At 40.3% G+C, this 17,383-nt stretch overlaps 1 protein-coding gene across 2 annotated transcripts in view; it reads left to right on the top strand.

The window, feature by feature from the left end:
• wscd2 (WSC domain sialate O sulfotransferase 2) overlaps positions 1-17,383 on the top strand; it is a 77,125-nt gene that overhangs the window by 29,488 nt on the left and 30,254 nt on the right. For both annotated transcript variants that reach the window (XM_088994383.1, XM_088994384.1), the window contains one exon: positions 14,487-15,377. In XM_088994383.1, coding sequence (XP_088850509.1) covers positions 14,996-15,377 — 382 coding nt within the window. In that variant the 5' untranslated portion in view covers positions 14,487-14,995. The remainder of the gene's footprint in view (positions 1-14,486; positions 15,378-17,383) is intronic.

Below are 17,383 nucleotides of genomic sequence, written 5' to 3'. Positions count from 1 at the left end.
CTCTCCAGCTCCTCTCTGAGCCCTTGGTGTTTCTCGATTTTCTCATGTTCCTTCTTTCTGATGTTTCCATCACTCGGGACCGCTACATCGACGACAACGGCTTTCCTTTCCCCTTTATCTATAACCACGATATCTGGTTGGTTGGCCATTACCATCTTGTCAGTCTGTATCTGGAAGTCCCACAGGATCTTTGCTCGGTCATTCTCTACTACCTTGGGAGGTGTTTCCCATTTTGACCTTGGGGTTTCCAGTCCATACTCCGCACAGATGTTTCGGTAGACTATGCCAGCCACCTGGTTATGGCGCTCCATGTAGGCTTTCCCTGCCAGTATCTTACACCCTGCAGTTATGTGTTGGATTGTCTCAGGTGCCTCTTTGCACAACCTACACCTTGGGTCTTGTCTGGTGTGGTATATCCCTGCCTCTGTGGCTCTGGTGTTCAGGGCCTGCTCTTGAGCAGCCAGGATGAGTGCCTCTGTGCTGACTTTTAGGCCAGCCCTCTCTAGCCACTGATAGGACTTCTTGAGATCAGCCACTTCTGCTATGGTTCGGTGGTACATCCCGTGTAGGGGCTTTTCCTCCCATGATGGTCCCTCTTCCAGGACCTCATCCTCTGTTCCCCATTGTCTGAGACATTCTCTGAGTACATCATCCGTCGGAGCCTTCTCTTTGATGTATTCGCTTTGACATTAATATATATATATATATATATATATATATATATATATATATATATATATATATGATTGTGGATCACTTTTGCTGGTTGTCCCTGACAACCGTAGTGATTGCCGGTAGCATTGTCGTTGGCTACCAGCACTTGAGACGAACTGAATTTGAGCCAAACTGGTCTTTGTAAAATCAGTTCACAATTAAAAAAAATAATTCCCGTATAAAAGTTGAAGTGCGCCGTACATTATTTGTAATAAAAAGAAAAAACATATAAAAGACAGGGGGAAGTGTACAAGTTGACATTTATGGAGATATATTGGATAGATGAAGGAAAACCAAAGCAGTCGACAAACGAAATTCTTTCGGAGCTGTTAAAATGAACCTCCATGAAAATGAACAAAAGTACTGATGCATCACTACATGATGCAAACCACTCATTAGCCCCCAAAAAATATGGCTATACTCTCTGCTCAGGTAATTTTGCTAACATAAGACATTATGCAAATAGTTCTGTCTCTTAAATTTTGTGTCCAATGCAGATATATTTACCAGGGGATAAAAGTTGAAACGTTGATCTCTTGTGCCATGTTCATCTTTTGATGTTAAATGAAGGAATTGGCCTCACTGTGAATATATTTTTGAAGGAGAGTGGATATCTCCCAGGAGGTCTTGCACCTTTAACAAAATCTGAAACGATTTCAAGTAAAAGTGAAAAATCATATGACATCATATCTGCACAAGGGTGGGTCTTGGCGCATGTGAAACAATTCCTTTTTTGACACACACACACAAATGGTGAGTAGGAAATTAACAACATCTGTCGATGTTTATGCAGCTGGATATTTAACAGGAGCAATATCTCAATATATATTAACTCATTCACTGCCAGACGTGCAAAAATGTGTCCACTCCAATGCCAAGGCTTTTGTCATAGTCACTCAAATTCCAGGACCCACAAAATATTGAGTTTCAGGACTACGTAAGCATTCAATGCAGCGTAAGAAACCTGAGACTCTCTTCTTTCAACAGAAAGAAATGAGTTAATTCTTAAATTATATGGGTCTAGAGTTATGTGAGCTTGAAATAAGGGCGGCTGTCCAAAATACAATGCAATACATACATATTGGTTTATATAGCGCTTTAACAACAGCTGACATGGAAAAAAAGGAAATGCTGCCCCCTCGTGGAAAGGATTTTTTTAAAAATTGCTTTCAATGTCTAGTTCATTCTGCTATTTTATTATGTATCATTTTACTTATGGTTTTATTGTTATGTGCTTTGTTTTATTGTTTTTATTGTAAAGTGTCCTTGGGTGTTTTGAAAGGCGCTTGAAATTAAATGTATTATTATTAAAAAAACATTGCCAGAGGCCATGGCCAGCGCTTTATTGGCACCGAAACAAGAAAAAAACAAAACCGGGACAAATTCAAGAATGGCACTCTACATCATATTTTCAATTCCAGAATAAATTCGTAAATTGCAGTAAATTATATAAATAATAATAATAATAATAATAATAATAATAATAATAATAATAATAATAATAATAAAGGGCAGACTGAGATGGTTTGGACATGTCCAGAGGAGAGAGAGTGACTATATCGGGAGAAGGATGCTGAGCCTTGAACTGCCAGGCAGGAGACCGAGAGGAAGACCGAAGAGGAAGGTTATGGATGTTATCAAAAAGGACATGAAGGTAGCTGGTGTGAGAGAAGAGGATGCACAAAACCGGGTTAGATGGAGGACCCTGATTTGCTGTGGCGACCTCTGAAGGGAAAAGCCCAAAGGAAAAGAAGAAGTACAAGAAGAAGAGGAATGGGGTCAGGCCAGCATGATGATAATAATAATAATTTACAAATTACAATTTAGAAATTACAATTCAACTTCATATTTTCTAATTTACAATATTAACCAGATGACAAAAACATTGACATCTGCTATACATTCACCTTTTCTGTTAAAAAAAGAACAGAATTTTCCAGGTTAATGAATCTGTTGATACTTATCTAGGTAGACAGCTACCGAGAGAGTTTAAGCGCTCAAGCTAACGAGAGAGATAGCTAGCTATACTGTTTTCTCAATTAACTTCTAATTGACGATATTAGTCCAACGACGAAACAATCTTTATATTCAGGTTTTCTGTAAAAAATGTAATGAATTTTACAGGCTGTATAAATATTCACGAGTGGCTATTGTCCCCCACAAATGACTTTAGTTGCTATCACATCTTCATTGTGCACTATTTTCATAATCGCTTTTGTATCTCTGTGTTAAGCCCTCAGATGTCAGAAATTGCATCCACAAAATAACATTTTGATCACTTTTTGTTGAGATGCTGTCAGTCACAAGTGATATTGTGTTCCTGTGAGCACCAGATGAGGTGTTGATCTGTAGTGCTATCTTACTCAACTCCAGTCTCCATTCAACAATGAGTCCTGAGATGAATACGATTAATATTTATGGGTTGACTTGTGGCACCATTTGCCTGGAGCATGAGCTGAGCTGGCTGTCAGCCCGCTTACCAAAGATGAACTTTGACGTTAGCTCCCATAAATCCTCTATGATTAAATATTTGCTGGCTCATTTAGTATGAATGTGAATAAATGGTCAGGCGGTGGGTTCATGTCCGTTCTGCTGCAGTAATTGCCATGATTTGACAAAAAGACCTCCATGACACATCATCTATTTCATTTCCTCCCTCTCGCTCTTACATAGTTGTTGTCAAGTAGTGACTTCTTTTTCCTTGCTACTTTTCTGGGCTGATTGAGTGTAATAAATGTGTGACATGTTCATAGAGTATGTGCATCTAGTAGCACGCTTGAAATGCGGAACGTTGTATGAGATGCTGTTACAAAAAAAGGGGGGGAGCTTGCATGCACAGGGGCCTAATTCCATGATTCATCATGTCCTTGACGGTTTCCCGCTTTCTTCATCATTGGCAAAGCTAAGAAACTATTAGAATACATTAATGTGCATCGCAGTATCCCTGGAGGATACTGTGGTTTTGCCCAGCTGGGGCAGTGTTATGATGTTCAACCTTCATTCTAAAATGTACATGCTTCCCTTCGGATGTGATAATTTCCATTTGTTCTAAGAATTAAACAACCACACAGACAAGTCTTGATTGTGGCTCTGCATAACTCCTAAACATAGAGACCAAAAATCTTTTAATATTGTTTGTATTATGGTTTCAAATATGAGTTATCTATTGTTAGTCACTGCCATTCCCGAATTTGTTTGGGTTTTGGTTTTTCTTGCTTGGGTGACGATAAAGTGCTCGCCATGGCCTCTTGCAATGTTTGTTTTCCTTTCCACAAGGGGGCAGCATTTCGCTTTTGCCCATTTTAGGGTTTTGTTCCAATTTCAGCTGATGTTAAAGGACAGGTGTCCAGCCAATAATGCAGTACAGTTCACGTACGCTACGCAGCCAATCGGAGCAGAACGGCGTGAATGTGCCCTGCCCATACGTGCCGTGATATTAGCGGGAAACTGGTGTGTGGCCACAGCGTACACATTAGTGATAGGAATTCCGGCTCCTTTCAGAAAGCCGGTTCTTTAGGCTCAGCTCACGAAAAGGATCCGGCTCTTTTGGCTCCCAAATGGCTCCTCAGTTTTTTTTTTTTTTCGCTTAAATTAATTAACTCCCAAAAATCATATAAAATTATGTGAAAAACAAATTACTCGTGTAAAAAATACACTATATCAAATATTTTTATTTATATGGCTTGATTTATATGTGCACAGAGAGCATCCACAAACCTTCACTTTCCCTGTGGTTACTCTGGTCTGATGATCAGCGGTCACTAATTTGCTTTTCATATTAATAATGCTATCATACCAACTAGTAAAAAATATACTAATTTAATAATAATAATTTGATAACATTTGTCCACCTGTCTACCCTAACCCCCCTCCCTCCTTCTCCTCACTACCGTGTGTGTCTGTAATTCTCCCCTCCCTCCTCTACCACGGATATCGACCAATCACGTGCGGCTTTAACCGAAGACTGGGGGCGGGGAATAGAGGACAAAAAAAGTTAACTCCCATTTCCGGCTCCTCTCTGTGTTCACTTCAGAGATCCGGCTTTAAGAACCGGCTCGTTCGTGAACGACACATCACTAGTACACATCTGATGTTGCTCACAGTGGTCCTAGGTTTCTTGCGCTGCATTGAATGTTTATGTAGTCCTAAAACTCAATATTCTGTGTGTCCTGGAATTCACGTGACAATGACAAAAACCATGGTTATGGAGTGGACACATTTTTGCACATAGTCTTGTAGTGAATGGGTTAAGCGTCCGCAAGGAATATTCTACCATCATTGTTTTAACGGCAGCAGCAGGTAGAGAAAGATGAAGAAAAGAGAAAGGTTACGGGATGAAAGGGGCAATAGCAAAGAAAATGACAGAGGCATTAGAGTGTTTATGAAACTTCACACAAGGTAACCCAAATGACGGAAAACAAAACTACACGCGGGATGAAACACCATATACCAGAAAAATCATAGTGATTGTGAGATTTAACGGAATGGCCAAACAAACACGACTGTAAGTAGACTGGCAACAGGAAACTAGCACCGGATCAGGACAAAAAGACACTGAGACGGTGGCGCTCGGCGATGAAATTGATACCGTGTCTTCCTGTGGTTTCAGCTGCACGCAAATAGCCAGCAGAGAGTAATCAGAAACAGGTGCACCAACGCACACTATGGAAACTGAAGATATATGTAAATAGACAGAAATGTATATTAAAAAGAAGCCGTTCATCCAATGTTTTTTTTAAAAAGTCACCTGGGTGGGAGCAACACATTAAATTAAACATATAAATAGACAGCCCAATTCCACCTAAAGTCTGTTTGAATTGCATTTCACCAATCATTACATTTGATAGGGGGTGCTACATTTGTGATAATGTAGTTCGGTTGTTGATGTTATCAATTTCAGCTTTGTTGCTTGTTCGTTGCATATTGTATTTAAAATCACACGTGAGGTTTTTGGTGTGCCTCATCACCACATTATTTCCAATGACTATAATTATGACTATAAGTAAATTTAATACCATTTCATTTTTAATTGGGATTGAAGGAGAGTTAACGTTGAGCCTAGAATTTATAACCAATGGCAATGATACAACTGGGGGATTCAGTCCATCAAGGTACCTACAAGAACTCCGTTACTGAACGCTGAGGGACACCAACATTGAAGCTGCAAGGTATGCAGGGGCATACAGAAAGCCCCAGTGGGAATGAAGGGAGTAGGGATGATTTATTGTATCTACCCCTTGTGATATTTTCCCAGCCAACACCAGATACTCAAAGATGGCAACCACTTTGATAATGCATCGCATTGTCAACAAAAATGCACGTTTGCCTTGAAACTGGCCAGAGGAAGTGTCAAATTACCGGTACACAAAACTGACATGTAGCAGCAGTCTCATCTGAAGCCAAATTAGATTTTTTAAAGTGGGAGATTATAAAATGTTACCAGTAATGTAACTGGCATTGTGGCCTTGTTTTACAATGTGAGTAGCAAAGTGAATAGCAGTGCAGTCTCCACAATTCTTCATCTCTTTTCATCTGAAATGGACCTTATAGCCAAAGCTCTTCACCTCATAGAGCTATGTCTGTCTAATGCAATCTAAAAGATGAAACAAAATTATTAACCTACAAGCTGTCATAAATGTCTAAATAGTGTTTCCAAGGGCATGATGAAGTGTGTTTGTTTGTATATTTCATCCATGGCTTCTAACAGCTGAGGTGTGATTCACTTTCTCCAAGACAAACAAATTACAGGATTTGTGACAATGGCTTGCTGTTGTGTCGGTTAGTCTTGCAATATGAATCATTTGTACACTCAGTGGGCAAAGTACTGACACAGGGCAAAAAAACTGCCATGGTTACAGAAACAGTGTGGGAGTTCGTTTGCAAACTATTTATACAGCTGTATTCTATATGTAAATGCATCTTCTCAATGTCATTGTTTTTGGATTCATTGCCTCAAAGGCTGTTTTTGTGGAAGGGATACATAAACCTTTCAGATAGCAATAATTCGAAGGATGATATACTGTTTTTATTCATTTAATGGCAGTGTACGATTAGATCAATACTTCGCATGTCTGCTGAATACATCTTAAGCCGCCTGCAAGACAAAGTTTGCACCCGGCAATTGTAGTCGATGACATTATCCTGTTTTTTTTTAACCTTCAGTCCTGGCAGGGTATTAAATCATACAACACAATAATTAATGAGAGATGGAAGATAGCTCTTTCACTGTGTTAGCCGACTGTGTATAAAGCTATGTTGGATAGAACATAGTTGAAACTAGTTATCGTCATAAAATAGTTTTATTATTTTAATAACATTGTAAACACACTTGCTGAAACATCAGGTCTTTCATTTTCTTCTGTAATGCCAACAAGCCATCTTTGTGTACTTCTTTGGTGGTCCTCAAATGATCCATCCACCTGTAGGCTTGAACACACGCTGCCACCATCCTCACAGTTTGAGAGCTGTGAGCATTACCACTCAACTAAAAGCTAGGACTATGACTGTCAGCCAGCAAGTGATGATTTGGGGTGTCATGCCATCTGGTGCTTTGACTCAATTGTGTTTTCAAAAGTCCATCTCGATGCTGACATTTAACAGAAAATTCTAGAACACATCATCCGTCTCTCTGCTGAAAAGCTATTTGGAGAAACTGATTTAATTTTCCAGCAGGACCTGGCACCTGGATGGACTGCCAAAGGTACTAAAAGCTGGGGTTCAATGACCACGGTATCGGTTGCGCTTAACTGACCAGCTGAGCTACAGCTGATAGAGAATGTCAAGGTTGCTGTCACGAAGAAGATGAGAGACACCAGACCCAACAATGCAGATGACATAAGGCAGTCATCAAAGCAACCTCAACTTCCTTTGCACCATTGCGACATCTGATCACTTCCTTTCCGCCTCTTCTTGATGCAGCATTTCTTACAAAAGGAACAATTATTGAGTGCAAAAAAATGAAAATAAGTATAATAATACATTTTATTTCAAGCGCCTTTCAAAGCTCTCAAGGACACTTTACAGTCACAGACAAGCATAGATACAATAATAACTAAAATACAATTATAAATAGTATACCATCCATCTATTTTCCATACAGCTTATTCCTCATTAGGGTCACAGGGGGTGCTGGAGCCAATCCCAGCTGTCTTCGAGCACGAGGCGGGGGACACCCTGAATTGGTTGGCAGCCAATCGCAGGGCACACAAAGACAAACAACAGTCACTCTCACACTCACACCTAGGGACTATTTGGAGTCTTCGATCTGCCTGCCATGCATGTTTTTGGAATGTGGGAGGAAACCAGAGGACCCGGAGAAAACATGCAAACTCCACACAGGGAGGCCGGACCGGGACGCGAACCAGCGACCTCTGCACTGTGAAGCCGGTGTGCTAACCACATGACTACCGGGCCGCTATGAATAGAATACAATAAATAAAATACAATTATAAATAGAAACAAGAGATAATGCGACACAGAAAATGCGATTTTAAATAGGTGGGTTTTGAGATGGGATTTGAAGGTGGGAAGAGAATCAATGTTACAAATATTAGGAGGAAGTGAGTTCCAGAGTTTGGGGGCAGAGCAGCTGAAAGCTTTGTCCCCCATCGTGCTGAGACGGGCAGGGGAGGGGCACACAGAGGTGGAAGGAGGAAGAGGATCTAAGGGAACAAGAGGGAATAGAAATTTGAACAAGGACATATGTCTCAGAAGCCTAATATTTGTGCTTAGAATGGCCTGATTTTATTGCTCTGAAGTGATATTACAATTTTGCGAGACTTTAAAATTATCATAACCTGTAAGTGACCAGCTATATTTACATGCAAAGATTTCCCCCCCTACATCTCATCCCAAGTAACTACTTTAAAATGCTTATGACAAATTATTTTATTATTATTATTATTATTATTATTTTTTTTTCTGAATGTTGAAATGGCATTTGGCCACTGTTAACTACAGGACCTGATATCTTATGATGGAATACAGAATCTTAATCGCCTTAAAATACGTTTTTTTCCATTTATTTGCTTTTTAAAAAGCTGTTCATGTAGCAGCACTTCCAGAAAAAACAGAGTGCAATTGATTACCTGATTTTGGTGTGCAAGATACATTAAAAAAAAAAAAAAAATTAAAGTGGGCCATGCATCCATCAAATTTTTCAGAATGTGACAATTGGATTAAAAGTTTGCACACCCCTGCCATAGAGTCTCAAATTAAGCACTGACAGCGCATTTCACTGCCATTTTTTCCCCTTTCATATAAAGAAATCAGACTCTAATGGACATTTCAAATCCTGCTGGCCTGACCCCATTACAGCGCTTGAGTGATGCAGTGACCTGTGACACTCATCATTTTTAAGTTCAACATTTAGTGTTTGGCATTTTGGAAATGAATTTGACCCTGGAAAAGATATTTGGTCACCGTGAACCCAATTAAAATTGAGACATTAGTAATTGGTGTATGAAAGTCAATCGTAAGGACACTCAAGTAAAGTTTCGCCACTTAGCAGTCAAACAGGGTGAGGGGCGTCGTTGCAGAACGCTGTCCAGCAGACGGTAAAATAGCTGCGCTGATGGGGGTGCCGGTGGGCCAATGCCAGTGAAGTCTCAGATGACAAGCACTCTGCAGATTTGTCCTGGTGACAGACAAGTGTCAGTGAGTTGAGTGTCCCCTTGAATACCCTGGAAAATTCTCAGTGGAGCATTGTGTTACACCTACCAATTATCGCCTCCCGGACTCTTCTCAAAACAGTCAATGTCTTTGAAGGAGCCTGCATGATTCACACACAAATGCGTCAATAGCCCTATATAGTCAGTTATTCACGCATAAGATAACCTTTATATCTCTTCCATTAGATTTTTTTTAAGCGATAAAACAGTAAATAATTATGGACAAGTGGATGGATAAACGGGCTTTCACTTGTGAGGCACTTTTTCACCGACAAGGTACTTATAGGACTTATAATATATCATAATACATTTTATTTTCAAGCACCTTTCAAGGACACTTTACAGTCACAGACAAGCATAGAAAAAACAGACAATAATAAATAAAATACAATTATAAATAGAAACAAGAGATAAAGCTACACAGAAAATGTGATTTTAAATAGGTGGGTTTTGAGATAGGATTTGAAGGTGGGAAGAGAACCAATGTTACGAATATTGGGAGGAAGTGAGTTCCAGAATTTGGGGGCAGAGCGGCTGAAAGCTCTATCCCCTATCGTGCTGAGAAAGGCAGGGGGCACACAGAGGTGGAGGGAGGAAGAGGATTTGAGGGAATGAGAGGGAATATAAATTTGAAGAAGGTCAGGGGTGGGGGGGCAAGGTTATGGATAGCTTTAAATGTATAATTTAATATATTTTAAAGTTTATATTTGACCGGGATCCAGTGGAGCTCTTGGAGGACAGGGGTGATGTGGTGAAAGAATGAGGTTCTGGTGAAGATCAGGGCTGAAGAATTCTGGACGAGTTTAAGTTAGTGGAGAAGTTTCTGAGGGACACCAAGGAGAAGTGAATTGCAATAGTCAATTCGGGAGGTGACAAGACTATGAACAAGGATAGCAGTGGTGTGAGGGGTGAGAGACGGGCGAAGACGATAGATATTTCGTAGGTGGAAGTACTTGACACTAACTCCTCCTTCACTTACTGATGACACAGCTTCAGGAGGTTCTGTAACTTACTAAAGGACACTTGAGCATGGTCACGGGCATGAGGATCAACGCTACAGTGTCTGTGTTGTAAGACAACCGTTCTTCCACTCAGCCATGGCAGCCCAGTGATAGGTAGCTAGCTAGCAAGCTAGATAGAGAGAGATTTAGAGAGACAGAAAGAGAGAGAAAAAGAGATTGAAAGCGAGAGAGAGAAATAGAGAGAGATGGAGAAAAAGAGACTGTTTAACCCTCTGAAGGACAATGGTTACTCCAGTGGTCAGCTAATCATATTATCGGGTTACCGAGTGCATATAAGGGTTAAACTAAACATAATTTTCCAGAGGAAATGGAAACAATCGCAGGTCTTTGTTTTGGCAATGTACTTTCTTGGTTATCAAATTTATTTTACCGTATTTTAGTGTGTACTATGTAATTGACTGTGTGAGGCATAGTCTTGAGACTATGACAGTAGCAACAACTAGCATATTCTATGCCAAAAGTATTCAATTCCTGAATGGTGAATGATTTATTGTGAAACCTCTTGAATAAAAAAAATGGTTCATCCATAAGGCTTTGCTCTTTCGAGTACCACTGCGCAAAAACGCTTTTCTGCAGCCTCACTATTGTTGGGGTGCCCTTGAGCTGGACTCAGAGGCAGTCACCTTTTGTGCATCCCATCACTCTCACGTCTCTCTTTGCTTGCCTGCATTTGTGAGGTCTGGTTCTAGTCACATTGTTGCCTGTCAATCAAATACAAACAGAGGAAATGACCATACCATTACCAACTGTATCATTCAGAGTATATAAAAAAGTGACCTTGCAATATTGATTATTTTGTTAAAAATCCATTGCGGTGCTGTGTAAAATCCACCATTGCAAAATCATAAAAATTCAGTGACATAATTGTTAATTGCGTGCTTCCACCCTCAAGGTGCTCTGAGTCCTTTAACAAGGTTGTCTCAAGCATTCTGCCATGGAAATACAATAAGCAACGCATTCACATGCTGGTCACAAATTAGGGTTCATTCTCTTACTGGACTGGAGGGGAACAACAGCCTGGGACGTGCTGCCCCGGTTATTTATTTTTTTCCCTTTTAATGGCTCAAAAGAGTTGATTAAAGTTGAAGTGATCTAACATGTCAAGGCAAATTTATTTTTCCCTCAGCCCTCCCCCCCCAAAAAAAAAAAAATACTCAACCAAAATATGAATTCACACTTGATTAACATGTACAAAACAATAATTGGGTTCATGCATATATACTTGTAGGCGAAAAACATTTTTAGATCACATTATTTTGCTGAATCTCAACTTTTAATTGTACACTTGCAGGGTTTCACTTGTAAAGAGGTTTTCAACATTGCTGTCAAGTCTACAGTTTCTTAACTTTTTCATCCTCATCATCTTGACTGAGAATGTTTTTAATTTCTGCGCAGTCACACTCCCAAAAGATATTAGCGAAAGAGCCAGAGCGTAGTGTAACTGGCGCCAAAATGTCTTTGGTTGCCATGACAACAAAAGTATAATTTATTTAGCTGTTGTTTTGAAAAGTTGTATGTTTCTCAGTGAATCTTCGTATTTATGTTTTTCTTAAAATCCTCCCCTATACTTTATTTCAGGGGTGGGGAACCTTTTTGACTAAGAGAGCCATAAAAGTAAAAAAAATAGAAATGTTTTTCAGTGAGAGCCACACACACGCTCGCGCGCACACACACACACACACACACACACACGCACCTACGCACACGCACGCACGTGCTGCCACTTTTCAACAAAATGTCAGAATGTATTATTTAAAATGACTTTGTGATAATACTCACCATGAACATGGATGGTTTTCTGTTCCTCATGATTGGTAAAAATCCAGCCAAACAATCGGAATAAAAGTCAATTTGCCGGGTCCATACGCGAAGTTACTGGTTGCTCGCCTGCACACGACTCATTAGCTTTCATACTTGCTTTATTGATTTTCATATATGCGATAGAAGTGATTGTGATTGGCTAAACGGTAGAGTCATGTGTCATGGTAAGCCAATCAGAGCTAGTGTTTTCATACACACTAGAACAGCGTGTCAATAGTCACGCTAAATTGTCACATGCGAGTTGACAGCTGGGGCGGGGCCGCCGCTCGCGACACTTCAATTTCATTTCATTTCAACAAGTCACTGTCACCTTACCAGTAACATGATTACAACATAAGTGAATCGCTGTGTCTTGTGCTGGTAAATCCAACAGTTTTGCTTTGTCAGACACGATCGCACAAGTTTTTTGCTTTCCGGTTTCCGATCGCGAGCGTGCCGTTTTATTCGTCCCGGCCGCCTTCTTTTGTCACGTTTTATTTTGTTGTAATAAAATCTCTGCCAGCACTTACGGCACTCAAAGTGAATGCAGATGACATCGAGGAGCTTGTTGCTGACCATAATGATGTCATCAACACAGAGAATTTGATTTGCCTTCAAGAGGAGAAGCAGAAGCAGGCCATTCAGCAGTTGATGTGCAGGCTTTTATTCAACAGTTCCATCAAGAAAAGGCTATGAGAATCATCAACACGATGAATGATAATGTGATGCCTCAGTTTCGTAAAACCTGACAAGTCAGAAAGCATCAGGTGTCAATTAAGAGCCATCAATGACCATCACAAATGTAAATAAAGTGACTTTATTATATAGTGCAGTGTATTTTTTTCATTACAATACAATAGCACATTTAGTATGCATAGAAAAAGTTGTTTGTGTGTCGTTTTAAGGCTCATTTAGTTAGGTTATTTTATGGAAACCCGGGGATGGATTATTCCCATTTTAATGGTTTCCTATGGGAATTTTTTTTTGAGATACACACTTTTCACCTTACACACTCTGTCTGGGAACCAATTAAGTTCATAAGTTGAGGTCTCACTGTATAGCATGGGGCTTGTCAAAGTGCCACTGACATTCGACTGTTTCATCGATGGTATTGTTTCATTGCAACTTAGTATCAGAACCTTTTCTCTCCACAAAGGCGAATCCTTTGTTTCATTCAACTGAAGTGTACGACGGTCTTCATATTTTTTTATTTAAAGGGCCGTTTACCTGTTTCAACATGAATGGCCAGTATCATCCAATCAAAACTGCCTTTCCGCCAACTGCAACCCAAAATGGAAATGAACAACGAAAAAGCGAGACTGTGTATTTAGTTTTATCGGCGAGCCAGATACAAAACAACAAAAGAGCCATGTATGGCATATATGGCCCGCTTTTGTGTCATGTGTTTCGATGTGCGAGAAATATCGCGAGAGACAGAGACAGAGGGAGAGAGACAGAGGGAGAGACAGATAGAGAAAAAGAGAGAACGAGAGAAATTGTGCTATAAAGTCTACTGTTGTCATTCTGGCAGCAGTCCTAGCATTTTAACAGTAAGTACAATAGTAGCTTTTCGTAGCGATTGCAAATACTCACAAGAGAATAATGATGCACAGCCCTGTCAATCATTGGTCTGGGAACTCGACAAACATTTCATTCTGCGCATGCTCTTAAAAAGGCTTTACAATTTCCGGGTATCACATGATCAGTTCGTTTCGCAGGTGACATCAATCTGTGAAATTTCCCCAATCATGTCTTTGCTTCACACACACATTTACACACGCACATTCAACATCTACGTCATTAGTTTGTCTACTTGCGGTTTACAACGTGCACACGTTTTCACTGTGTTCCATCATAAACGTTTTGAACATCAATACAAAGTGTCATCCTTGACCGGGGTAGATTGGATTGGATTTACCTTTATGAGTCTCACAGTGGAGAAATTTACATTTCACAGCAGCAAGGTTATGAAAGGAAAGAAAGAACCTAAAAAACAAAATACAGATACATGTACAGTTTTGTTTTTGTTTTTGTGTTTTTTCCTTTCCGGTTTAACCCAATTTATGAAAGACAAAGTACTTGAACAACTTCAACTCCTTGAAGTGAAGCTTTCCGCCTTTTAGAATAATAACAGTTGTTCTTTCTTTAATTGCCTGTCTTGCTTACTTTTTGCATCACGTTTGCTGCACTGTTTCAGGTTGGTGGAAGTAATTTAGTATTACTCATGCGAAAAAGCCCACTCCGCTCCACTTATTTCTCAATTTTTGTGTCCTTTCTGCAGATGGTTAGTCACGCCATGACTCCCTTGGATTCCCACGAAGAACCATCCACTCAAAGGTGAAAGGATTTCAACCTGCCCACTAAATAAAACCCTTTTCTTGTCGCACAGTGTGGGAGAAAGTGCCGCAGTGGTGCTGGTATGGCATTTCTGTAGGCTGATAACTGTCCTGCAAGCAGTGGTGAGTGATCACCTTTCACTCTTTTCATTCTGGATGTTTGGAGCAAGCACTCTGAGCTTTGCTGTCAACAGGAACCAGCAGACAATTTCACTCGCATGAATATACCAAACCGGCGGACTGTAATTGCTTTTTTCTTGGAAAACTCAAGACTCACACAGTGGAGTATTCATGCTGTCGTTTGGATGACCTTTGTACCACATCAACACCTCTTAACAGTTTGCATTTTTCTGAAGATATTTGGTCATTAGGAAGCAGCAGCGAGATCTGTTCCGAAGTCTTCTGCTTTATGAGTGTTCGTCACTGACGTACTCCAGTGGCAGGACGAGCCAGCATGGCCAAATCTCTGCTGAAGATACAGCGTTATTTCCGCCGGAAACCAATCCGCTTCTTCACTCTCAGCTTGCTCTACCTGACAGCCGGAAGCCTCGTCTTCCTGCACGCAGGCATTGGCGGTGACAGCTGGAGAGGAAAGCAAGAGATGCGTATATACACCGTGATGGCTTCTGAGATGAGCAGCCCAATCTCATCGTCAGAAAGTGGAGGGTTGGGAATCGTGCGAGTATTTAAGGACACTCGCAGGCATGGACGAGGTTATGCCCCCATGTGGAAAAAAAGGAGAGGGCAGATAAAAGAAGGCAAAGCTGGAGACCGCACCAGCAAGTGGAGCCCTGCGGTGAAAGGCCGCAACGTGAAAGAGACGGACGATGCAAGAGGTGGGTTGTATTCAAATTATTGTAGTAGTCACGTATACCAACGGTGAAGTTTCCATATTTCACTCCCTGTGTATCCTCTCTTGCAGGCAAAATTAATGAACAGTTACAAGCTCGTTTCACAACAGAGGGCATAAATGACATTTTCTCACTCACCAGCCCACTTTGAAAAAGGAGAATCATCACCATTCGCTAATTAATCCGAGAAAACGCTTGTAATCAAGGAACCTATTGTAACCATTTCAATAATAATTCCATCTTGTGTTTGTGTTGAGCCTAATTACATTTTCCAGCAAATTATCAGATGATTCGGCCTTTTTAATGTTCTTATACATTATACATAGTTGCAAACACTCTGGCAGAGTTTTCCACCGCTGTATGTTATGCAACATCGATCCAAAGTCATCTCTGATTACAAACCACACAAAATGATCGTGATTAAACATTTGTAGCCATGTTGTAAGTCGGGCGAGCGCCATGACGATAATTAAGATTTCATTTGCGCAAATCTCTTGAGAGTTCTGCACCGCCGTGCTCCCTGCAGCTGTGCTGCACACTGCTACTCAGACAGCTCAAGAATCACAACATAGAAATAACTTAATAGCAAGGTTCACATCATCTTTGTAAACTTGGTGGCTGCAAATTTCCGTCACAATGGCGCTTCATAAAACCTGCTCTGAAAGGCTTATTTTAGGTGGCAAGTGGCTGTTCAGGCTCCATAACTGACATTTCATGACATCAATATCCCAGCAACGCTGGTTAGTGTCAAATTTAACTTCACCGTAGGTGAATTTTGCTCATTGTATTCATTCACTTTAGGAAACTTGAGATTTTTCTCTGCTTTTCCATCCACCTCACTCATGTCTGCCAAATCAAAATTAAACATTATATGCCGGAGTCGATTGAGTAAATATTTACTCACTCATTCACTGCCAGATGATGAGCAAAAATGTGTCCATTCCAGTGCCAGGGTTTTTGTCATTGTCACTCAAATTCCAGGACTCACAGAATATTGAGTTTTAGGACTACATAAACATTCAATTCAGTAGAAGAAACCTTAGATTATCTTCTTTCATCAGAAAAAATCACATGGATCTGGAGTTATATGAGCTTGAAATGAAAGTGGATGTCCAAAATACAATCCAATACATACATATTGGTTTACATAGCGCTTGAACAACAGCTGAATCAGGAACAAAGCGCAAACATGGAAAAAGGGAAATGCTGCCCCTTCTGGAAAGGAAAAAAAACATTGCCAGTGGCCATGGTCAGAGGCCATTGCCAGAGGCCATGACCAGCGATTTATCGGCACGCAAACAAGAAAAAACAAAACCCGAACAAATTCGGGAATGGCGCTCTGTGTCATATTGTCAATTCCCGAATAAATTTGCGAATGGTAGTGAAGGGGTTATTAGGCCCTTTGCAAAGTAGCACTTGAGGCCCGGCGTCCATGTAGCTGGATGCGTTCGTGCTTTCCGATGTTTATATAACAATAGCACATATTTTTTAATTTGAAATATCTTGCGGCACAGCACCAATCAAAACTGTCATTCGGGGGGTTAATTGCACCGTCATGCAACTAATGCAAGAGCATTTCGCCATCCTGCCTGCCACTCGATGCTGCTGAAAAGGAAACATTTAGTGGAGCAATATGAAATGTGCTGACCACTGAAGGAAATTGTGTTATTTTCCTAATAATTACTCAATTAGTATGTTACTTATGTTTCTTTGCCCAGTGGCTAGAAATCATTGCACTAAATGGCATCCAAGGTAGATGGCTATTATTATTGTATTTTTATTGTTGTTTTTTACTTTGTATTTTTATTTTGTAATTTTTTAAACTTTATTGTCGTATTTTTTGCTGTAAAAGGCACACCCAAAAGCCTTAATTTTCTTCAAAAGAAGACCTTGCGCCTTATACGCCCGTCCGCCTTATATGTGAAGTAATATTGAGCCACAACAAGTCTTGCAACTACTGTCAGCAGCCACCGACTCTTATATTGTGGTGT

This window comes from Hippocampus bargibanti, linkage group LG04 (assembly GCF_051943395.1).
Source record: "Hippocampus bargibanti isolate YZ-2025 linkage group LG04, ASM5194339v1, whole genome shotgun sequence".
NCBI lineage: Eukaryota > Metazoa > Chordata > Actinopteri > Syngnathiformes > Syngnathidae > Hippocampus > Hippocampus bargibanti.
Note: the sequence above shows the minus strand (reverse complement) of the source record. Positions and strands in the feature narration are given on the sequence as shown.